General features: G+C 40.3%; 1 protein-coding gene, 1 long non-coding RNA gene and 1 pseudogene across 4 annotated transcripts in view; 1 reads left to right on the top strand and 2 right to left on the bottom strand.

Moving 5' to 3' along the window:
- itchb (itchy E3 ubiquitin protein ligase b) overlaps nt 1-8,411 on the bottom strand; it is a 58,535-nt gene extending 50,124 nt beyond the window's left edge. Inside the window, exons 1-2 of the mRNA XM_088006878.1 lie at nt 8,236-8,411; nt 285-376 (exon numbers count right to left, since the gene is read on the bottom strand). Coding sequence (XP_087863004.1) covers nt 285-354 — 70 coding nt within the window. The 5' untranslated portion in view covers nt 355-376; nt 8,236-8,411. The remainder of the gene's footprint in view (nt 1-284; nt 377-8,235) is intronic.
- A 1,211-nt stretch (nt 8,412-9,622) lies between these two features.
- Nucleotides 9,623-25,800, top strand: part of LOC106910270 (calcitonin gene-related peptide type 1 receptor-like) — a 92,126-nt pseudogene continuing 75,948 nt past the window's right edge. Inside the window, exon 1 of the transcript XR_015763705.1 lies at nt 9,623-9,735. The product of XR_015763705.1 is annotated as a calcitonin gene-related peptide type 1 receptor-like (transcript). The remainder of the gene's footprint in view (nt 9,736-25,800) is intronic.
- On the bottom strand, nt 22,152-23,243 carry LOC148158233 (uncharacterized). 2 transcript variants are annotated; one of them, XR_015763704.1, is made up of 4 exons: nt 23,124-23,243; nt 22,878-22,990; nt 22,483-22,649; nt 22,152-22,288 (listed from the first exon to the last, which is right to left on the bottom strand). It is a non-coding gene; the product is annotated as an uncharacterized LOC148158233 (long non-coding RNA). The 2 variants fall into 2 exon arrangements; XR_015763703.1 differs by having other exon boundaries at nt 22,483-22,990.

Raw genomic sequence — 25,800 nt, forward strand, 5'->3', positions numbered from 1 at the left:
CCGTCCTCTGAACGCCCCCTGGGGGGCGGTACTGCCCACGTTGAGAACCGCTAGTCTATACAGTGGAATCCAAAGTCCATTAACAAAGAAAAGTGGACTATATTTACTTTGGTCCAAAGTTAGAGGGCGTTTCAGACTTATCTGTGAGGAACAGTCATGCTTTAGTTTCATCACCTTGTGCTTCTTAAGACAAAAATCTGAAAACTGAAAGAGCTCATGGTTCAACCACCACTTTTTTCCCTTCCTGTACCTAATTCCACATAAAACCAAGTGTTAAACCTTACCAGTGATCTGTAGCTGTGCCTTTGGTGGGTACCCATTGGAGGTGCTTGACTTGGTGACTCCACTGGCCATGACATAGGGCTGGGAAGAGGGCCTGAAGGGAAGAGAACACATCATTAAGAAGGTGGAAACCAAGCAGTTTCCTATAGCTTTGGGACAATTCATGCCTTCGCCAATTCAGATTTCACAACTAGCTGCAATATATGTATACACTCCATTTCATGCTTATGCAGTTAATTATTGTATATCAGATAAATTATTTTTCATTGTTATGAATTTTGGTGCTAAAATTGTAAATTAATTAGAATTCATCAGATGTTACTGATTGAAAACTTCAGATTATTGAATTTCTACATATGCAACTGTGATCTCCTTTTTGGTCCATTTGCCTCTTATGAGATTTGAAAAATGAAGCCCTCCAGTAAGCCTGTCACAATAAGCAATAATCCATTAACTGCATGATAAATTAAAATTATCTCTATAATTTCCAATTGCATTAATTATCTTTTTTCTCGTTTCTCTCTCTCTTTGTACCAAAAACTGGTTGATAAAAGTCTTCAGTCTACTCCTTTGGTCTCAACTGGATCTTTTTTTTTTTGAAGGACAATTTTGTTTACGGAGTCTTGATTTATTTGTCGTTTCTGATTATTTTGGAAATTTCATTTGTCTTCCAGTTCCAGTGTTAAATGTTCGTTAGAATTTAAAGTTTATGAGTCTTTGAGAATATGTTCTTTTACCTTTATATTACTTGAAAACAGTCTCAAAAACACCAATATTATCGTTCATCCGTATATCTTCTGGAACAACTTATCGTCCAGTAAATGTTGGTGTCATGACAGGCCTCATCTCAGATTCAGGAAATGGAAACATTAAAAATACATTTTCATTCCTGTTCCTGATGTTAAAACTACAGACTGGATGATTATAGACACACATTTGGTTATTATATCCCCCCCTCCAGAATTTCTAACACTAACAGAAAGTAGAAATCCAAAACAGAGGCATATTTAAACACAAATGACTAGACAAGTTACCAGTCAGGCCTTTAGGTGAATGGAAGTTTCACCGTTGCGACAGATAAGAGGACAAAGGCCAACATATACACCATCTTTATGCTTTACGCATTAAACTCAAACAAATCTGAGTCTAAGAGTGAATTAGACATCTATAAATAATATTCGTTCACAGTTCAGACTAACACTGAGGTGAAGTTAGCAGTATCCAGACAGATACTCATTTCTCCTTATCCTTGAGGTCTGACCAGCAGATTCTAGCTTTAAAGCACAAGTCCGAAATGTTCTCCGTTTTACTAAAATAAAAAATATATATAAAAAAAAAAAGTAATCAAAGATCATGCAGGTGGTTGATGCAGATATAGAGTAGGACTGTTTATACAGCTTTACTCAAACTAGGGCTGAAACGATTCCTCGAATGATTCGAGTACCTCGATTACTAAAATTCCTCGAGGAAAATTTACCTGCCTCGAAGCTTCGTTAATTTATGTTTTATTAGTTAGCGCACCGTGTTCCGGCCGGGACTTCATTTGCGTTGCGCGGAGCTCTCACTTCCGCCTCTGAGTTGTTGACAAAAGCTAAGTCTCAGCGGCATAAAGTCCAATCTTCAAGATTGGCCCGTGGGGATTTTATTGATTGATGATAATGCCCGACTTTTTATCGTTTTTGGGGAACCAATAAGCATCCTTAAAATGACTGGGGGAATGCCTGGAGTACGGCAGCATTTCTCCTCCGGGGCTGCTGGTTGAAAGCGAACGGCGGGAAGAGCGCTGAGGTGAGCGGATAGACTGAACAGGGCGGGCGACTGAGTAGCTGATGCTTACCGTGTAAATGTAGCTTTACCGACGAACCGCACAATAAATTTCATATCCCGGTCTGAAGAAACGGGTGGCGGAGCGCATCGTACATGGCTGGTAGATGAGTTTCTGAGTGTGACCAGTGAAGGTGTCGTAAATATCCCGTATTGCTTCCCCCCGTGTTCGTCCCCCGGTCTAACGGTTCGTCAGTCCGCTGGTCTATTTCCTCCCCTCCACCCCATCTTACGTTCGTTCATTCGCCCTCTCCTCCCACTCCAGGCGGCATTTCCCGTATTTTCAAACCCAAAGCGTGACAGGTTAGGTGGCAAGGTGAGTTTAATTAATCTATTAAACTCACTGAAGATGAATACATAAACTAAAAGCTGGATTGTAGACATTTTTTATAAGCATATTTGTGAGCCTGCCTCTTTGTTATTAAATTCAATATAATTTCAGATTTTTCTATAACTTTTCTTCTGGTTAACTTAGAAAGTGAGCTATTATTGTTACAGGTTAGTTTTCTAAACTACAAAAAAGCAACTGTTAGGGATGCTCAAATATGAAAAATTGGACTGATATTGATATCTGATAGTAACACCGGTATTATGCCAGATTTACCAATATTTCATTTTATAATTTTTTTTATCCGATTACTCAATCGTAAGAATAATCGATAGATTACTCGATTACTAAAATATTCGTTTACAACAGCCCTAACTCAAACTCTAGTTTGTTTGCCTAGAAAGTCTGGTTCATTTGGGGAGATGTAAATGAACAATTGAACTCTGATGCAGACCAAAATAGCAAACTCTGGTCCACCTACAAACCTAGATCTAGAGCCGACTGAGGTGAATTCTGGTGTGGTTCGAATGCATATGTGGTGCTAAGCAGACAGGAGTCTGCTCCAAAACCAGGAAGCAAATTATAATGCAGGGCATTCATGAATGATGTGAATTCCATATCATAGCAACAAAAAACAACAAATCCCAAGGAATCAGGACACATGTGGAACCAGATTCTGCAATCTGTCCTTGAATCTGTTTTATTCACGTAGAGTGGTTCTAAATAATGCATGATCCCTGTTCCAGCTCGTCAGGAATGCACGCCAGAGAAACCGAGCAGCTCCTAGCTAAACTTTCACTCCGACCATGGCTTTGATCTTGGTCAATAATTCATTGCAACAGCTGACATTGAAGATCCAGAAGAAGGTTAGCTTTGCTTTGCCTGGGTGTTTGCTGAATTTTAAACTTCAGTATGTCTACGTAGCCAACACTGAAGTGTTGACATGTTTGAAACTCTCCACTGTGACAGCAGAGACTCCACAAACCACCTCAAATCACAGATTGGTAACTACATCCAAACGTGTTTGTACTGCGCCACTTTTTATTGACTCATGTTGAAAATAAAAATTGTCACGATGTTCCCAATTGCCTTCAGCTCGGCATTTCTCACAGTCCTGCCTTTAGAGCAGTGTTTTTCAACCTTTTTTGAGCCAAGGTACACCGTTTTAATTGAAAAAATCTCGAGACACACCACCAACCAAAAATGTAAACAAAGATACTCCGTAGTCGCCTATATTACATATATAGTTATTCTTATCAAAGAGTCTTGAATAGGAATAATAAACACAAACATTTATTTTTATCACATTTTACATTTTTTATTTCAAGTTGCACGTAACATGTCCACTTCAAAAATACACCTGAATAGTGCCACAACAATGTGGTCTTAAATTTAAAGAAGTTGTAGAAAACTTCAAAGTGTTTTACAAACTAATCCACAAGCATTCTTTTAGCCAGAATACAGAAAATAATTCTTATTCTGAAAGAAGCAACAATATTTGGGAAACATTTCACTGTTACAATATGAAGATTTGCATGTACAAAATGTCAATATCTGTATAGTTTACCCATCTAGTGTGAAACCTGTGCATATTTGGATGAAAACAGCTGATTTCCTGGCAGAAATTGAAGAAAGACAAAGCTCTTCCTCAACAGCTCTCAGTCTCTCTCTGGTTTCAGTTTTTATAGTAGCCAGGCTTGAGAAGCTCACTTCACACAGATATGTTGTGGGAAATGGACCCATGTTCTTTCCAACTACTGCTGAGCGTCACTGTCTTTTCCATCACTGTCGTCACAGTCTTGCTAGATACAATGCTCTCACCGCTACCTGTAACATTCATGCATCACTAATAGGGTATATGCCACGGACTTCCGTTTTAGCACTTCCGCATTTTTTTCCCCCACATAGCCTGCTTCCGGTGCACAGGTCACTGTGTTAGAGATGGAGTTTTTCACTCGGTCCTTGCTGTATTTGCCCACAGTAACCTTTAACGACGTTTATCGGATTATTGAAGTAGCTTCAACAACTCCGATGTCGAAAAAGGACAAGGGATTACAAAAATGATGCATATAAGAGGCATTAGTTCATAAAAATCGAGGCAAACCTAAATTTACCATTTTAAAAACAAAAAGCAGCAGGAGGATGTAACTTCGTAACCTCATTTTCTAAGCAGAATCTCAGAGGGGGGAAAAGAGAAATTACGTTGTGTAACGCAAGAACAGATTATAGCAGCCAAGTGGAAAAATTCACTCTAACGTGGATAATAATTATGAAACAGCAAAGGTAGATAATCATATATTCGGGATTCGGGAAAGACGTGATTTGCACCATTTGTTCTGTGGGTTTTTTATGTGGGTCGGTGCCACTTAAATGGCTGTAAAGCGAAGGTTTTGGACCTTAATCTGACTGACTTTTTGTGTGGTTTGGAGCATTGCTGCTCTCGGCTGTTTTTAAATTACCGTCCTCGGTATCGCTCCGACTGCATGTTAAATGTATTTTATATAATTGTCACATAAACAAAAACTAAGCTGCCTAAAAATAATTTCATACTCCATATAGCATAAACGCACATCAACACACACGTATTAATTTACCTTGTGCCGAATCGCTGCCTCTGTTCTCAGCCTGTTCCCGTTGCAGTAGATTTCCTCCGGCATTATTTTCCTCCAACAAATTATTCCACTAAACGAAACAAGTACAACTCCCTTTACATCCCCCATCTTCCCCTTTCTGACGCTGGATCTTCAATATCCTCAAGCTTTGAAATAGCAGGCAGCTACAAACCGCGTGTTAGCTGTAGTGGCTAAGTTTTGGCTACAGTCCGCTGTCACCTTGATCAGCTAGAAAATGAAAAAGCTAAGCACTGGATGGTACCGACTAATTACTGGAAACAACGGCACACCACAAAACTCGATTGTTGTACCAGCAGCTCACAGATATTTTAAGTTTTGCGTCTTTTTCATGGTACAGATCTTGCAGCTTCGGCCAAGAACAATAGGAGCAAGCAGGACCTGGAACCAACCTATGTGGAATAAATTCAAACAGAAATACGTCACCACCTCTCATGGCATATACCCCATTCTCTTGTTTTAATGTAAAATGCTCTGTACCTACTGCCATCTAGTGGTAAGAAAATTACATGATTACGCCTCTAGCCACTACTAACCATGGTTTCGTTCACACAGAGTTTACGTGCAGCGGCTTTATTTCCATCCTGTAGTGGCAGCTCGACAGCCCTCAATTTAAAAGCTGCACCATATGAGTTTGAAAACATTTCTCCGTCGTGCCCGCTTCTAGCATGTGGTTGTTCTAAATGAAAATTAACGCGTTCTTCTTTGATTTAAAATTTTGACTTCTAATGATTCACTTCCTGCTAGAGAGCCCCCTGGTGGTTGACGAAAAATGCACAGAAAAGCCGCACTGGGCTACAATCTGCATGGTTCAAAGTTTAGGAAAAAAGTAGCAGCTTATAGTCCAGAAAATACGGTACCGTAGGTGAAATTGAATAATTTCCACGGCACACCTGACGATCACTCAAGGCACACTGGTGTGCCGCGGAACAGTGGTTGAAAAACACTGCTCTAGAGCGCCTGAAGTCAAGTGTTTGCCGAGTCCATTGCTATTTTCGCTGCAGCAACCATGTCATTAGGTCAGCTGACAGGGACCAGGGTTAGCAGCTCCCTGAAAACAAAACTACCCAACCCTCAACTGGGCCAGAGTGAGACTTTCACTTTACAATGACAACCATGAACAATGAAATATCACCATTTTTACTATCATGATATAATTGCTTTGATTTGAAATAAAGAAACAGCAGTTCCTACTTGAGCTAAATTTCATAGTCTAAGTGCAGGAAAAAAAAAACTCTTACATTGGGAAAAATAATCCTACTTTACTGATGGAGGGAATTATTGTCTTGACCTATGATTTCTATAATTTCTCAAAAGCTTTAAGCACTTTTCATTTATTTAGTGACAATCAGCCTGTATTTAGAGTAACTAGAACTCCATCATGTGTGTCATTTGAATTGTATCAGATCGGTATTGGTCCATAGTAAGCCTCAGATATTGGTATCGATATCGGAAGTGAAAAAAGTGGATCGGTGCATCCATACCAGAGATGCAATCTGAAAGCCAAAGAAAGCTTCTTTACTTGATCTGCAGCTAATGGAAAGCAGACCTTCCGACTCAGACTGTCGCCACATTTTACACAGTGACCACCAAGAGCTTCCTCACCACCTCTCTGTCTGGTTAGGAAACAGCAGGGCGGAGGACAAACGGCATCAAACAGTATGGTGAGCGGGAACTGCTGAGAGAATCTCTGGTACCATGCTGCTGTCTCTGCAGGACTTGTGCGCTCACAGATACATTCAGACAGAGCACACAGCTACAGAAAAGACTCCATTCATCCACACTTCTGCTTGCTCACACTAACTCACTCTGGGAAAAGATTCAAAGGGATAAAAAAAAGAAAAAAAGCAATCAATGGGACTGTTTAACAGCCTTTTCCACACAGAAATGAGATTATAATGAAAAAATATATATATATAAAATATTTTGTTTTGGCATCCTATCCTACTTATTAATTAGGACATGTATACTATTTAGTAATCTTATAAATCCAAATGTTTTATGAAATTCTTACAGGTTTGTTAGATAGCAAACAGGTCAGGGAGATAGCTGCAACATTTAAAAAACAGACTATGATATAAAATAATTTTCCAAGCTTTAAACATTTCACATAGCACCATCTGAAAATAGAGTATGGTAGAACTACTGCCCACCTAAGCTAACAGGGCTGGCAAGGAGAGTATTAATCAGAGACCCAACAAAGGGCTCTTGGTAGTAACGGGCAATAAAAGCATATTAATATTTTATGGAGGAACAGAAAATGACAATATCAATGATAAAGGCTGGCTTTCGAAATAAATATGCAGGAGGTGACCTATTGGTCAGTACAGGGGGCCACCATTTTTTTTCAAGATGGAGAAAAGATTGCAACCTGTGAACTTGGTCATTTTCTGCTTGTACTAGAACACCTAAATGGGTTTCAACACATTATTGGTTGCTAAAGTTGAATTTCACCACAAATTCACAATGTCCCACAATGCCTAAGAGAAGTTTAAGTTTCTGTCAACTTTTAAAAATTAAAAAAATATCAATAATGATTCATTCAATTTTGGAAGAGTGGGCATTAGAAAGCCATTGTCAAAAAGAGTGTGACAAAATAGTTCAATGGCACTGATACTGCCTTGTATTTTGCTGGTGAACGTAATTAGCCAGCTGTACAACTCATTAAGTGACTCAGTAGCAGGTGTGGTCGACACTTTCCTTGTAAATGGAAAACATTTCTGACAGCTGGGTTTTACAAAGTTAATGGGTTTACTTTATTAGTTCTCATTTGTAGAAGTTAAAGAATATCCAACTACACAAAGGTTTCAAATCACGAAGGGGACACTTTTCTCTACTTGCTCGAGCCTCCACTAGCCTTTTCTGGCACCCTAGCCTAATAAACATGACAAACATTACATAACTTGCTCGAACTGGTAATGTGCTAACAAATGTAGCCGAGCACCGGGAACATTAAGTCCCGCTCGGAGAGTGAAACGGTGAGCTGTCACGGTGAGCAGTTGTATTTTCTGGGCTGGTGTAGTTGCTGTGTACGTGTTGAACGTCAACAAGTCTTCAGATTTGACAACCTGATGCCGTATCAGCCTGAGAGCCTGCTGGCCTGTATCATCATGGCAGAATGAAACCCCAAACTACCTTACCGAGACAAACAGGTATTTGCTTTAGTCTTACCGAGAACCAAATGGAGGTTTGAAGGATGTTTTTGGCAGCACTGGAACGTCCTCCCAACCCTGGTCCGACTGGATATTTGGGTTTCTATCGGGGTGTCTCACTCAGAGGAAGAAGAAACTTCCACCATCTTCGTGAGCTCTCGTCACGTGATCGAAACAAGGTGGGGCGCATGTTAGTCACCCCCTTCGCTCTTTGATTGGATCAGATAACAGACTGATTGGACCAATGAGCGATCAGTAAACATACTGATGCATTTACGGCTCCATTTCGCACCTGTTAAACTATTTAATGTGCGCAGGAGAAGTATTTTTATTTGCCAAGTATTTTATTTGTTTACAGAATTAAGTTGTCATAAAAGCATAAGTCCCAAATAGGATTGAATTTGTATATTGTTTTTAAGGAAAATATGTTTAATGTTTTATGTTAAAATTAAGTTGTTTTGATTTAGTCAGCAGTCATATTTTATGGATTTATTGGCAAATAATTTGATATAGCCTACAATGTACTGTAAGAACAAGCTTTCAAAAAAATTTATTATGATAATTTATATTCAGAAATATGTATGTTTGATTTGTAATTCTGAATTACAAAAAACACTGTTTTTAGTATGAAATGTTTAGGTATAAAAATTGTGGTTGATGGGACGAATTGGCTTGTAGTCAGTTATGGCCAGGGAAAATAATTTCAAATAGTCAACATAGGTAAATCTGACGGAGTAAACATTAAAGATTGTTTCGTTCAAAGGTACGAAATGGTGAAAGGGATGAATTATCAGAAGACTCTCGTTTCTTTGCATACAAATTGCTCAAATATTATTGTGGAACCCAAATTCTTAATTATACAAGAGATAAAAAACAATACACACTGAACAACGTTAAGGAGTAAGACTAGCAATAAGACATCCAACTTAACCAGCAGATGGCGCTGTTTTGCTGGAGATGAGGCAACAAGACACCACAATAGTTCTCTTCTCGAATGCCTCTCCGGTACGTGTTCTTGAAATGAAATGAAATGAAATGAAATGAAATGAAATGAAATTTGAAATGAAATGAAATTTTATTCGAACATGATACAAATATAAAAATAAAATAGTGCACAGTAACAAGAAGTCCATAAGAAAGAAGAGAAAATACAGATTTTTTTGTTTCAGTTAACATATCATGCTCAAAATGGGGTAGGAAGAAGTGAGAACTTATAAACTCCTACCCCCTCTATAGTTAAAATGGGTTATTTTACAGTGAATTCCATATTTATCACCTAAAATAAATTAGCATCCGATGTTAAGACTACCGAGGTTTAAAACAAAAATTTTAAATCACTGTTTCTTTTATTTTGAAAGTACCGGCAGGACGTGGGGCTTGTGATGTCGGCTAACTTGACAGCTGCAGCTCAGTCTGTGGGCTTGGTCAGAGTTGTTAGACAGAGGGAATGAGACGCTTTCCAGCTGGGGTCATGCGAGCACTGGAGGAAACTAAAGTCTGACATCTCACTCACAAAAGGGTAAGTCACGAATCTAAACTTTAGACAGGTTTTACGGAATTACTTATGTTTTATGACTGAATGAGACATCAGGTGAAAGTACAGCAGTGTTATTAAAAAAATGCACAGCTTAAGGTGGAACACTTGTCTTTTTTGTACTAAACAGAAAAAGCTGGCAATGCATTTAAAAACAAAAATATAATATTGTGGAAAATGCAGCATTATGTAGCAACTATATCATTTAATCTCAATGAAAAAGATAATACGATCCACATTCTAAGTTCCTATTTCAAATCTAATGGCAGTAGATGCAGTCACGTTAAGTCAGCGATTGTAACTGTTTCTCTTGTCATAAAGGATATGAAGGTTGATGCAAGTGTTTTTGTCTGCTTTATGTATCACCATCTGATACATTAAGTATCAGATGGTGAGAATAGAATAAGTCTGTTGTTATGATGTCCATTAATGTGAAGCAGTGCAGATGAAGGGTGAGTCCTCAGTTAGCACCAGCGAGTTCAGAGTAATCCTGACCTGACATTTGACAACAAGGATGGCAGTGATTTAGTAGAGCTCAATAGTGTTTCCTCTCGTTACTTAGATAAAACAACCTACCTCTGCAACAGCAGCTCTTTAAAGCAGGGCTCCAATTCAGTTCAGTTCAAAAATACTTTACTCACCCCAAAGGAAAATGCTGCTGTAACTCATATCATCCAAGACATTTGTTGTGTATGAATGATTCCACATAGCAGTCTGTGTTACAGCTGATCTCAAGATGCCTCTGACTGACAGTCAGTAGGATTGTCTGTAATCTTGTTCATTTAGGCTCAGAAGGGTATATGTTTGAATTATATCAGTAATGACCAAACACCTGAAGATAAAGTACTGTTAAAAAAAGTATGTGCAAACTTACATATGTTACAGGTCCCGGGTGTCAGAACTACTGTAACAGAGTTGACACAATCTGAAGAGGAAATAGACAAGGAGTCAGCAATGACGACTACTGTTGCTGTTAACATCCAGATTGTATTTTTATTCACTGACTTGTATTAGTAAACCATCTGAGTTCAAATACAAGGAAATGACTAAAAGAAAGGGCTAAACCTCTGTTTATAACTATGGTAACTCTAAGATCAAACAATGAATATTATTCTTTGCACTTTTAAAAAGTAAACTTTTAACCCACTTTGAACCTCTTCATGCATTACTTGAATTTGGCCCACAATACAACCCATATTTTGGGAAAAGGGTACTTAATTTGCTTTAACAGCCAACAATAAAAAGAACAGATCAAAATAACACGTATTTAACATGGAGATGTTGGGACATAACGGTCCTCCATGGAGACGTTAAGATCCAACAGCCCTCCATGGAGACGTTAAGATCCAACGGCCCTCAGAGCGAGCCAACGGCAAAACCCGCCTCAGAAAATCAGCCAAACGGTCCACAAAACCTAACTACACTACTTATTCTGGTTAACCGAGATGCTAAATATCCCACACGATAGCCTTGGTGCTTTTCCCCAACCACATACTGACCTGAAGAGGAAATAGACAAGGAGTCAGCAATGACGACTACTGTTGCTGTTAACATCCAGATTGTATTTGAGACAAACCGGAAGTCCATCCCAAAACCAACCTGGAAGCAACACCCCCCCAAACAAAGGTTCCGCGTCGCCATTACCGCTCCTGTCCCCTTCCCAGAAAAGCACTATAAATAAAGACAGATGAACATAGCGAACTGCAAATAATAAAAAAAACAACAAAATACTGTGGTGCCATTTGTAGGTGCACCACACGCTCCCCAACTTAAAAGGTGGCTCCCGACACATCAAAGTCAGTGATAACAATTCACAAAATATAAACAACTTGGTTATTATCACAGGAACCTCACCCAAAGAACCTTAACCTTCAGTGTACACATCTCAGTATACAAAATTATAAGGCATGGCAAAAGGCACTGTCGTTGCATAAGGTACAGTCTGATGAGGAGCATAAAAATGTCCTTGTACAGGTTGCATTACCCACAATGGTGAAGCTTGTAACCCACACAGTCCAACATGACCTATAACCCCTTGTGGTATGCAGGAAGGCTGGCCCATAGTGTTGTAGGTGAGTCTCTGAGGTGTTCTCCTTGCTCTTGTAGATCTCCTGAGAAATCCCTCCTGGGTTGGTACTTGCCCCTCCTCGTTTTCTAGTTCAACCCGTTCAGTGTCTCTTTCCAGTTCTTGTTCTCCTTGTGCAATGTCTGTTTCACAGTTTTGGACCAGTTCATTTTCAACTGGATGTGGATGCTCCGCTGGAACATTTTCATCTACAGTGTCCAGTTGAGAGTCCCTCCCTTGCTCCACAGGTGTGAAAACTTGGCTTGAGGCTGGATGAGTTTGAGTGGCTGGTTCTTGTAGTCTGGTTGTCACAGGTACTCTGAGCCAATAACGGGTTCCTGAGTCACTCTCAGAATTTGATGAGTCGCTGTCTCTGTTACTTTGGCTTGGAATGACACGGTGACCTTTGACTCTGCTTCTGATGGGTGCTTTATCTTTTCTGTGATCAACAGTTACAGGTAAGTCGTTCACCAGGTGCAGGAGATTTCTGTGGAGAACCCTGGTTTTCTGGGCATTGTTCTCAGGATATACTTTGTAGATGGGGCTGTCATTAATCTGTTCTTTGACAATGTATATAGTCTGCTCCCAATATGACCTGAGCTTTCCAGGTCCGCCCTTTTCTCCAAGGTTGCGAACTAACACTCGGTCACCTGGCTCTAAGACAACTCCTCTCACATATCGGTCGTAGTATTTCTTCCCGCGAGCACTCGATCGCTGGCTGTTGTTGGTAGCAATGCGATAAGCCTCTTTCATCCTCCTTGCCCACTTTTCCACATATCCATGTGGTGTTTCACTGTCCTCCTCTGTGTTGAGTCCAAACATGAGGTCCACAGGCAAGCAGGGGTGCCGTCCAAACATTAAGAAATGTGGTGAAAACCCTGTGGCCTCGTGTTTTGTGCAATTATATGCATGAACAACTTGAGGCAAAAAGTCTTTCCAGTTATCTTTTTCTGTCTCTTCAAGAGTTCTCAGCATTTGCAGCAGGGTGCGGTTAAATCGCTCGGCAGGATTTCCCTGTGGGTGGTATGGTGTGGTACGTGAGTGACTGACACCTGACAGCTGCTGTAGGCCCCTAAACAGTGAGTTTTCAAATTCACGGCCCTGGTCATGATGTAGCTTAGCAGGGTAACCGAAGCGAGGAATAAAATCGCTATATAGTTTCTCCGCAGCGGTTTTGGCTGACTTGTTTCTGGTTGGCCACGCCTGAGCGAAACGCGTAAAGTGGTCAACTGCAACAAGTATGTATTCGTAACCACCTCTGCTCTTTTCTAAATGCATAAAGTCAATGGATACTAGCTCCATGGGTGCACTAGAACTGATACTTCCCATGGGTGCCCTAACATGTGTGGTGGGTTTCTTTTGTTTTATACAGGGACATTGTCTTGTCACATAAGCCTCGATGTCCTTCTTCATAAAGGGCCAGTAGAAGCGATCTCGGGCTAGGTTGATAACTCTTTCAGCACCAAGGTGACCCATGTCCTTATGAAGGTGTTTTAGCACCAAGGACCTGTACTCTGCAGGCAGTACAAGCTGCTTTCTACCCCCAGCTTCCCTGTAAAGTAGCTCATTCTCCACTTTAAGTTTTCTCCACTCATGCATTAACCTCCTCACTAACCCATCTGCATTTTGTCTGTCTCTGTCAGTTAGTGTGGGTTTGGTCTCTTTTAACCGGAGAAGTTCTTTTATTGTTGTGTCCTGTCTTTGTGCTCTCACTAGCTCCTCGTGGCTAATGCTAGGTAAGGCTGGTGTGTCTGACCTAGTGTCTTGAGCCAGATTTAAAGCAGCTACATAAGCAACATTACTTTCCTTTGCTGCCTCGCTCCCTTCCCATGTTGCACAAACAATGTCTCGGCCAAGCTCCTCTGTACACTCCTCAACATAACTATCAATGTCCAGCGGAAGACGTGACAAAGTGTCAGCATCCACATTAACTTTACCAGGCCGGTACTTGATGTTAAACCTGAAATCTGCAAGCTCTCCTACCCACCTATGTCCTGTTGCATTCAACTTTGCAGTGCTCATCACATACGTCAGGGGGTTGTTGTCTGTGTACACAGTGAACTCTGGGGCATAAAATAAATAATCCCTGAATTTTTCACAAATGGCCCATTTAAGAGCTAAGAACTCTAACTTACCGGAATGTAAACAATAGTTTTTTTCAGCTGGGGTCAGAGTTCTTGAGCCATATGCTATGATTTTTAATTTCCCCCCCTGCCTCTGATATAACACCGCCCCAAGCCCCTTCTCGCAGGCGTCAGTATGTAAAACAAAAGGCAGTTCAAAGTTGGGGTAGGCGAGCACAGGTGGATCGGCCAGAGTGTCAATGAGCTGCCTCAGGATGTGATCATGTTCACCTGTCCAGCTGATAGGAGTCTTTGAAGGCAGCTGAGCACTTTGGCTTTTCCTGGACTTGGTCTGAGTGTTTTCAGGATTCCCTTTAACTTGTAGGAGGCTGTACAAAGGTTTGGCGATCCTGGAAAAATCTTGAATGTAGGCCCGATAATAGCTTAAGAACCCAAGCAGTTTTCTTAACTCACCCACATTTGTTGGCGTCTTCTGACTAAGAGACTTGACAGCTTCATAGTCCTTTGGATCGACTCGGACTCCATTTTCTGAAACCAGCCTACCCACATATCTGACCTCTGCTTTGAACAGTTCACATTTGGTTGGGCGAAGCTTGACCCCATGTTGTTGGAGAGCTCTGAGGAGTCTGCGCAGCGCCTCAACATGTTCAGTGAAACTCTTTGAGTAGCAAAGGATGTCATCCAGATATGGAATACAACAATCATCACGTAGGGTGCCCAGCATCTCTTCCATACTGCGTTGGAAGGCAGCAGGGGCATTACTGAGACCAAAAGGGATTCTTACCCACTCGTATAGGCCCCAGGGTGAGATGAAGGCAGTCATATGGCGGGAACCCTCGGCCATGTATCCCTGGTGGTAAGCTTTACCTTGGTCCAGAATGCTGAACCAGCTGTGGCCGCCCAGCGTGTCCAGGAGGTCTCGGATGCGCGGAAGTGGGTGGCGGTCAGGCACAGTTTTCTGATTCAACTGTCTGTAATCAATACAAAGTCTTAGCGTGCCATCACGTTTCCTCACACATACTACAGGTGCAGCAAAGGGTGATTTTGACTTGACTATCCAGCCTTTAGCCAATAAGTCCTGGATGTATTCTTTCACCTCTTTGTATAATGGCTTGGGGATGGCAGTGTATGTGCGTTGGACTGGGATGTCATCTTTCAGGTTGATAGTCATGTTCAAACTCGGAATATTTCCAATGTCTCCATCATCTCGGGCAAAAACATTTGATTCCTCAAATAACATTTGCCTTACTTCCTTTTGTTGTTCTGGTGTCAGGTGACTAATGTCCACTGGGGGGTGCCAGTGAGCAATATTGGATGGCTCCTGGACTTGACTAGATTTGGACACAGAGTCCACAATACAGGTAGAGACTGGTGCTGTTTCACAAGAGTTTTTGGGTTGATCAGTCTGAACTACTTTTGCAATAGGCTCAATAGAACCCAAAACTGTCGAGCTGGGAAAAGTCACACTCTGACTAGAATAGTTTGACACAGGTACTTTAATATATGGCCTATCTGTCTTTTCTATCTGTAAAAGTCCTGCTCCAACACTAAGCTGTTCAAGGTGGGCATCATCTAGTACTGGTTCAAACAACACAAGTTACTCTGTGGAGCTAATACTGTGTGGGACTCTACACTTAACGTAAGCCACCTGACTAGGATAGACTACTCCCCCTTTGAAGCCTACTTTTACAGTAGCTGGCTCATGTATGGGACGATCTTGGGTCTGGATGAAGCTTACTAGGGTGCTTACAGCAGAAGTGTCGATCCCCATGGCTCTACCGATAAGCTCAATAAGTTTGTAGTTCCCCCCATTGTCTTTAATGAACTCGTGGATCACATTGAAGCCTACTATGGGTCTTTCGATCTTCAAGCGGCTCACAAGGAAGGGTACACGTATAGATAGGTCTGGGTTGTCGTTGCCCTCGAGGTTGACTACAACCTCCACCCACCCATCAAAAGGTACTGCGTCCCCCGTGACTGCTTTCACACTAAGATCATCATCCATCAGTTCACTTAAGGGTCTAACCTGTTGTCCGGGTAAGTATCTATTTAGCCACACATGATCTAAAAGACTTACCCCTGCTCCTGTGTCTAATACCACCGTTACTAGGTAACCTGCCATCATACATTTGAGAAGGGACTGGCGACCTACTAAGGGAGCTATTAAACCACGTGGTGTTTCTTTGTCAGTTTCTTGTGAACATGCACCCAACGTCTCTCTGTCAGTAGTGCTTTTGGACTTTTTCTTTGGGCGGGACTGCTGAGATTTGCCGATCAGAGGTGGTCCCTCTGCTCCGATCGTCTCCAGTTTCCCGACGGCTTAGTTTTCTTCAGGCACCCGACAGCACGATGCCCTTCCTCTCCGCAGACAAAGCAGTGGTTACAGTTCGGATTGGTTTGAGAAGCACAGTTCTGACAGCTTTTTCTTTCTCTTTGAAGTTTTCTTTCTGGTTGGGGTTTAGAGCTCCTCTGCTCTGATGCTGGAACAGGAGCTGTCATTGCTTTCAGGTTTTCTAGAGCTTGTGTCAGTGTTTCTACTTGTGCGCTGAGTCTTTGGAGTGTGAAGTCATTATTAAGCTGATTTACTTTCACATTGTCCGTTGTTTTCTCTTTCAACTCACTGTTTGCTGCGTGGGCATGACTCACTTTGGTGGTAGAACTTCGGCCAAGTCGACGCTTCCGCTCACTTTCCTCTGCCGTGGTCTTTATTACTTGGCGAAGCAGTGCCTCATCACTGACAGTGGGGTCACCTAGGAGGGTCTTGAGGTCTCGGCGAACACTGTCATACTTCTCCCCTATTCCCTGGCAAATAGTGTTGAGAAAGATGCACTGGATTGTAGATATATCGTACTTAACAACTGAGTCTGGCTGTCTGAGTGAGAACAGGATCTTTTGCTTCAGTCCAATCATTCTATACAAAAACTGCTGAGGCGTCTCATTTTCGAACTGCTTAGCACACATTAAATCTTGGAAGAGCTCTGTGCTACTTTTCTCACCCAAGTGAGACTGCAGGAAACTTTTAAGCTCAGAAACTGTGAGATCGTCTTTTATTGTTAACATATCTCGGAAGTTACCTGGCTTAATAGCGCGTAATATTCCTCTAATCACCTCATTTGGAGTGTGATTCTCCCTGAGACCCTCATCTATCTGTTTACAGATGCTATTGTAACTAATTTCTGATGTTGTGTCACTAATCATTCCCCCATGCACTTTGAATTCTCTGCGGGACAGCAGTGGCAAATCTTTCATGGCTATCATACTCTCACCAGTGTGACTTGGGATGTTCCCTGCATGAGGAACAGAGTACTGAGGTGAGAACAGCTGTTGATGATTTTGGAAAGTCGGGAGACGTGGGTCCCCTGTAGCTGGTGGAACTGATGCCCAAGTTGTCTGCTGGTTGCGAGATTGACTGGTGCGAGAAGCTGAAGTGGACAAGGCTTGGTTTAATTGAGCCTGAATAGTGTCATAGCGGGCCAATAATGTCTGTATGTCTGTGTCACCATGGCCGTCTTGTGGCTGAACACGGGAAATGGCCTGCCCACTTGTACTTGCTTCAGCTTCAAAAGACACTGTAGTTTGTCCATGATTCATCATGGTTCCCTCTATGATACATTCCAGTCTCTTTAATAATGGCAAACCCTGGTCCTCCCGATCCAGGATTGTTGGACATGACAGGTAGGTAGTCAGATATTCAACACAACTTTCTTCATCATTCTGAGTCAGCTGACTGGAGTCCAGTCCTTCCACCTCGCCAAGAGAAGTTGCAATGAGGTGGGCTTCACTACCTGTTAGCTGGTGTAATTTTTTTTTGATGCTCCATAGCAGTTGTTTTCTCTCACCAGAAGACATCTTGCTGCTCGGACACTCGAGTCCACAGTGCTGCACTCTGTAGGCTGGTACACCCTTTTCACTGGCTACTGGCCTCTACTGCACACTGGGTCACTCCTGGCTCTGAGAGGTCCTGGTGATCAATATTATTGGATCAGCAGTAGCCCATGGACGTGTGGCGTGCTGATCCCGGACGAGCCCCCACGATCTGTTACAGGTCCCGGGTGTCAGAACTACTGTAACAGAGTTGACACAATCTGAAGAGGAAATAGACAAGGAGTCAGCAATGACGACTACTGTTGCTGTTAACATCCAGATTGTATTTTTATTCACTGACTTGTATTAGTAAACCATCTGAGTTCAAATACAAGGAAATGACTAAAAGAAAGGGCTAAACCTCTGTTTATAACTATGGTAACTCTAAGATCAAACAATGAATATTATTCTTTGCACTTTTAAAAAGTAAACTTTTAACCCACTTTGAACCTCTTCATGCATTACTTGAATTTGGCCCACAATACAACCCATATTTTGGGAAAAGGGTACTTAATTTGCTTTAACAGCCAACAATAAAAAGAACAGATCAAAATAACACGTATTTAACATGGAGATGTTGGGACATAACGGTCCTCCATGGAGACGTTAAGATCCAACAGCCCTCCATGGAGACGTTAAGATCCAACGGCAAAACCCGCCTCAGAAAATCAGCCAAACGGTCCACAAAACCTAACTACACTACTTATTCTGGTTAACCGAGATGCTAAATATCCCACACGATAGCCTTGGTGCTTTTCCCCAACCACATACTGACCTGAAGAGGAAATAGACAAGGAGTCAGCAATGACGACTACTGTTGCTGTTAACATCCAGATTGTATTTGAGACAAACCGGAAGTCCATCCCAAAACCAACCTGGAAGCAACACCCCCCCAAACAAAGGTTCCGCGTCGCCATTACCGCTCCTGTCCCCTTCCCAGAAAAGCACTATAAATAAAGACAGATGAACATAGCGAACTGCAAATAATAAAAAAGACAACAAAATACTGTGGTGCCATTTGTAGGTGCACCACACATATTTATTCTGTTTTACCTTTTTTGTTACCAAGGAATGTTTTAGATCATCAAGCAAATTTTAGAAATAGACAGATTTATTTAAAATCTTTTTGTAAATAGACAGATTTATAAAAAAAAAAAAAAACGAAAACAACACTCATGAAGCCATGACAAAGGAAGAAACAACAACCTCAGCTTTCTGCTTTGTGTTTCACTAAACATCTGCCAGCAGTGTGCTACTGATCACTAACAGCTACTGATATTAGGCAGTTGCAGTTCACCAACCAACTCCTTACAGCAGTGGGTGGTGCAGGTTGCTACAATTGATAGTAGCCACACAGGCACACCCACTGGAAGGAAACAAACGCACCCAGTGCAATACTTTCATTCTATTGGCTGAGAGGTTGCCAGGCGCCTTTGCCTAAAAGCATTTCCAAAAGCAAGCAGAGGGTCCGAGCAGAGACTAAGTGTGAGTGCAAGGAGAAGTTTTGAGTACAAGCGTTACAAGTTTTGAGAAGAAAGACACGCAGTCCTGCTTTCAAAATGAAAATGTAAGCAAAAGTATTAAAAGTTTTGAGAACAAAAGACATGCAATCTTGCTTTCAGACTGAAAATGTGTGCTCTTGTATTATGGCAGAAAAATTCCCCCATAACATTTCAGTTAAAGAAAGTTGCTTTGTTCACATTAATTCTGCTAACAGCATAAAAGGAGAACAGCCAGATGCAAACTAGATTAATTTCAATTGCTCCCAGCAGCCTAGAAGAGCTTGCAAAAGCTTTTGTTTTTTTTCCCCTCAAATAATTTGCATTTCTCCTGGGTTACTTTCATGCATGTTAGCAATCACTACACCACCACTTGCAGACTAGTTGGGTTTTCTTTAAAGATAATCTCCAAATGTGTATTTTCTTGTTACTCTAAAATATACACCAACACAAAAAAGATTGGTTATAAAGTATGAATTTTCCCTGTGGCAATTCACAAAATATAAAGTTTGTCAAAAGTTCACAGGAGGGAAAAGAGAAGGTCATCAGCTTTGTACGTATTTAGGTTGATGACATCACAAGAGGCCTAGGAATTGAACTGCTCTGCTAGCATGAGAGAAGTGTAGAGACGCACACTAAGAAATAATCCTATAAATTTACAGTAACATACTGGCAGCTATAGACGCCAGAAGTTTACTGTAAATCCACAGTTGCTGTACCGTAATTAATCTCGACGGTAGATTACCGTTCTTCCATAGAACGGTAAAATACTGGCGTCTGTAGCTGCCAGTACTTTACCATTTTTTAAAAGAACGGTAAAATACTGGCGTCTATAGCTGCCAGTAGTTTACCGTTTTTTAAAAGAACGGTTAAATACTGGCGTCTATAGCTGCCAGTAGTTTACTGTTTTTTAAAAGAACGGTAAAATACTGGCGTCTGTAGCTGCCAGTACTTTACCGTTTTTTAAAAGAATGGTAAAATACTGGCGTCTATAGCTGCCAGTAGTTTACCGTTCTTTCGAAAGAACGGTAATCTACCGTTTTTCTGAAAGAACGATAAAAAAAATACTGGTAGCTACAGACGCCAGGTTTTTTTTTTTTTTTTTTTTTTTTTAACCGTTCTTTCAGAAAAACGGTAAAAAAAAAAAAAAAAAAAAGCTGTAGATACCAGTATTTTACTGGACATTTACCTGTTCAATCCTGTAATTACCTTTTAAAGTGGTGTACTGTAAGTAAATACTGTAATGACGCCAACACACCGCAGACGTAGTACCGCCAACAGGGTTTATTAGAAATAAGAGAGAGCAGCTGCGCCTCTAACAAACCGTTACACTCAACTGAATAGCTTCACTGCTAAAAACACACTGAACTCTCCGCTCTTCCGGTGTTCTGTCAGCATTGGTCCGGGTCCTCCCGCTCCCCTGATCCCTCGCCCAAATGACAGGTCCATCACACGTGAGTGGGAGTCAGCAGTCAGACAGGGGAACCCCATAACACTCTACACATAACAGTGATCACAATGCAACTTATAACAAATACACAACCATATGGAGCCCAGCAGAAGTAAAATACAGAATCGTTAAAATACTACGGTGGCCGACAGGTGCAAACGCACAGCAAACGAGAAAAACAAATACAACAAAGAAAAGACGCAAACAAAAAATACATGTAAAAAATATATAAAAATAAGTGTTCCAGACCACTAGAGCTTTGTGTCCGACTTCAGGGTCTGCATCCTTTCAAGCTTATGGGCTTGAGAAACGACCCGGTCTACGAAAGTGGGGTCCTGCGAAGGCAGCGCATTGCAGCGCATAGCTGTAGCCTTCAGCTAGCTGCCTAGCCTCCACCTCGGGTTATGTTGCTTAGCAGCCGTGACACAACATGATTTAAACAATGTTTGTCGGCGAGAATGTAGATGTACAAATCTCACATTTCTGCTCAGTTCATCAGTGCATCACCTAATTGCAATATCTGTCAGACGTTTTCGGAGACGTCTGCTCCCGCTGTATTAACACCCAGCTCCCCTCGCCTGCTGCCAGCTGGTCCAGGTTTAGTATACCACGAGAGAACACCTGACTCATTTGGGCTTTCCCAAATGACAGTTAAACACATATATTAAGTCAGGTAACATCTAGTTGTAATATTTTGGTTCACTCAAATATTTAATATATTCCTGAGCAAATCGGTTTGACTGATTAAAGTTAAGTCTAAAAACATATTAGTACAGTCTTAGTTTTACGATAGAACATTAATACCTAACCCAGTGTAAGCTTCTTAGAAGTGCTACAATTGATGCGGTTCTAAAATGCATAATCAGAACTTCACATAACACAGAAGAGGATGTGATAAGTAACCGTCAGAACAGAATTTTTATTTAAAGGCACCAAACCACATATATTTCCAGTATATTCAAACATTCAAAATGAATAACACAAAACCATTCCTCAGAGAACTGGTAAAAAAAAAATAGGCCTTCAAAGTCAATATATAGTTTCACTAACACTGGAATAAAAATTGAAGACTTTCAGTTTACAGCGACATAAACTGGGTTTAACTCATTAATTTCTACAATATTATGAACATAACACAGTTCTTAAAGAAATATCCATGCTTTGGTTATCACTAAACAAATCAAAGAAAAAATACTTCCAAAACCTAAAATTCAACATGGCTGAAATAATGTGGAATTCTAACAGGGTTTTAAAATGTGAACTATTAATGGTTTAAGAGTCCAAGTGGCACTTACTTTATTAAATGCAGATGAAGGCACTGTCCAACATGGAAAAAGAAAAGACAATATAATTTAGATCCTAAATAATATGGAAACAGAAATATTTCAAATAAAAGAAAAGGACAACAACTAACCTGAATGAGATGCCACTCAAAGTCCATCATGTTTTTGATGAAGGTGGAAACCTGAACATTGACCGTCACTTTTTCTTTTGAATGGTCTTTCCTGTGTTTTTGGATACCATCTTCCCATGACTGGCTTTTGTGCCCCTTTCTGGGTTAATCCCAATGAAGCGACTAAAAAACAAAATTAAAAATGGGAAAATTCCCAAGAATACAAATAGTGAGGCATTTTGAATACAGCTGGTACAATATATAAATAAAGCTGTTTTTAATTACGTAAAGAGAAAACATCACCACCTTTGTCAAATGTTAATCATAACTTGCTTTAAAACCATGTCATTGTAAAAAAAATACAGGAATGGTTTTACCGTTGAATGAACCAAAGTCTTGGCTGCCTCATTGGAGGCTGAAGATGAAGAAGATGGACAACACTGTGCTGTCTGGAATGTTGGCTGGACCCTCTCAAAGACAATATGGCCTTCAATGCTGACCATGCAGAAAACTGCTTGCCACAGGGACTGTAATAAACCAAGTCCTTAATTGGAAGAACATAAAACAAATCCTCTTATTGATACAGTATGCATTTAAATGATCATCATAATAAATAGTGTCCACTCTGTCAGGTAAAGTAAAAGCAAGGATCTTAAACTCCTCAATTGTCGTGCAAGTCACATCAATGTTGAAAACTGTAGGCTGGATTAATGTACAGAAGTTGTACAGAAGTTGAATGAGAAGTGTGCTTTCAAAGTTCATCAAAAGCTACCTTGGATGATCTTGTGAAGTGTCTTTGGTACTGCTCTTGTTTTCACCAACATGCAGGAGGACGGGCTGTCCTGGTTGCACGGCATTGAGGAAGGTTTCAAAGCTGGCTTGCATCTTTGACATAATGATAAGAAGACAAATAATAAAAATTATTAAATATATTTAGTAGCACAGCTACATTCAGATAGCAAACAAAGACAATAAGAAAGTGCTTCTACAAAGCAGAATCATTAGAATAACCACATACCTGCACATATCTGAAAACATGGTCCACAGTTTGACATGAGCTGTTTTGGATTCTTCTTGTGACCTTTGGATGTAGGACGAAGCACATGAACCAACGGAAGAATGCCTGGTTTTCCCAGCCTGGAGGAACAACAGGATAAATAGCAGACACATTAGGATAAAAGAATACAGATTTTAAAGACAAGTGAGCAAAACTAACCAGACCCAACAACATACTTTGTCCACCCGGTTTACCCTGGAGAGCATTTTTTACCACCTACAACATAAAGCATAAAAATGTCAGAAATAATTACCATGAACACAACTCAGACATTAGGCATTATAGAAATTAGTCAGCTTATAGAAACATTCTGGAGAGGATTTCTTCTACAAACCTGTCAGAAGAAATGTGTTGAAGTCATCATAACAGGCTTCAGTCACCAACATGAAGTACTAATGAATAAAAAAGAGGCGGCCAATGTCATTATTTATTATAATTATTATTTATAGAGACAAAAACATTTTGGCTTAGCTTTGCTCGCATAGATCAAACCACCGGTCCAGCACAGCCACTCTCCCCATTATGCCGTCTATAGCCGAAAACTTCAAGAAAACGACTCCGCAGCTAAATAATGTTAACTCAAACTGCCTTTCTGACAGTTTTAATGTTTGTTTAACCACCCGACACCCCGTGCTACACCTGCTTGGCTAGCTTTAGCTGCTAACAAAAATAATAACCAAGGGTACTCACGTCAAGTCCTCGAGAGGTCCTGCAACTTTTCGATGCATCTTTACTCCAACAGACCAGGATCAGCTCCGAACGGACCTGCTAACCAGCTTTTCATTTGATTCAGGTTTGTTAATTGGAGCAAGGAAGCATCTGAAAGTTGCAGGATAGCCGCTCTCAAGGACTGGACTTGAGCACCCCTGTACTGAACAGTCGTACCGCGATATTCAAACAAATAAACTTACGTCAAGCATAAGTTGATACTGTTGCGCAAACAGAAAGTTAATGCATTCATTAAAAATAATCAAAATCAAAAACCAGTGATTCTTGAGAATAGGGACAAAACAGATCCTATGGATAAAGCACAAAATCTGAATAAAATATACACAAAATGTAATTCTTTCAAATATCTGACTAAACTAACCTGGGTCATGTGAGCACAACAATGTATGTTTTCCTGGTGTTTGCTGAATATTTTTTTATTTCAAACATTGTAGTCGGTGGATGATGCCTGTAAAATCCCTCGTCCAGGAGCAGAACTCAATAGTTTAAAACAATTAAAGAAATACAAAAATTATACATTATGACAATTAAGTATATAAATAATTATAAAAGTATCAATAAATTGAATTAAAAATAATTTGTAGATATTTTCCAACTCCGTTGACATTTGTCCCTGGTTTTTGTCAACACAGTCTGACATGAAAAGAATGTTTAAAAAAAAAAAAAAAAAAATCAGGCATTATTGGGGGGCACCAGAACTTCTGAGGACCCCATGACCTCTTCCTTTCTTTTCCTTTGCTAGGAGGGCTAGTTAGCTCTGGTTAGCTTATGTTATTCTTTAGTTTTTTCTTCTGTTTTATTCTTAAGTTGCTTGTCACAACCATGATGTGTCAACTCCATAAGTGACAATTTTCAAAACTGTGATGAAATTTTGTGAAATAAAAGCTTAAGTTTGGTATAATGTAAGGATTTCATGGACCTGATGAGCTACAATATGGCCTTCTTCAGAATAACATCATATAAATTGAGGTAGTTTGGCATTTCGTCAACTCCATCAGTTTTTGTGACTCTTTCAGTGAAATTGTTGACAAATCTCACTTAAATGTGCAATTAATTTAATTTTAATGTATTTTACATAAATTGCTCACATGTATCAAGTGTTTCATTTTACTCACTAGTTTGTCACCACCTTCAGTTCTGGGTCAACTCCGTCATGCACTGACAACTCCGTCAGATGGACTTTTTTGTTGTTTTTTGTTTTAAATAATATTTCTTTTGTTTCTTGAGAAGCATTTGTCTGTAAAATGAGTAAAAATATCACTAATAGGGTATTTTAAAAATCATTTTATATTTATTTTTGTCAGATGGTGATGACAAAGTTCTGGGTAAGGTCTATTAAAAATGTAATTTAAAAAATTTGCAACTGGGAGCCTGCACCTTAGCATATTTACATTTCCAAAACATTATTTGTCATATTTGCATACATAAAGTTCAGAAATAATTTAAAAAAGGGGAAAATTAAAACCCATTTTGTCTCTATTCTCAAGAATCACATGATGATTTTAACATGGAACTTACCTTTTTTTTTTTTAAATAGATCTTTATTGAAATACAGAATACATAACAGTATAAACGCAGCATATATTGTGGTATAATGTCCGCCAGGGAGTTACAAACATTCAGACAATACATCACCATTACATTACATAAATGCATTAAAGAGAGAACATTAAAAAGACAACATAAAGACCAAAGTTTTAATAGCTTTGGGGAACTTACCTTGATAAGCTCCAGACAAGACGCCACACTACTGTCTCCCAGGCAAACACGTGACGTCACAGATACGTTGCGATTGTGGGGGCAACTCTTTAGCAAACACCATCTCTTTAGGGAAACTGACAAACCTATCTTTGAATTTGACTAAACAAGTGTTTAATTAACATTGTATTTTTAACAAACAACACCAGCA

The sequence above is a fragment of the Poecilia mexicana genome, unplaced genomic scaffold (genome assembly GCF_051168715.1).
Source record: "Poecilia mexicana isolate PSO_F unplaced genomic scaffold, ASM5116871v1 scaffold_7, whole genome shotgun sequence".
NCBI classification, from domain to species: domain Eukaryota; kingdom Metazoa; phylum Chordata; class Actinopteri; order Cyprinodontiformes; family Poeciliidae; genus Poecilia; species Poecilia mexicana.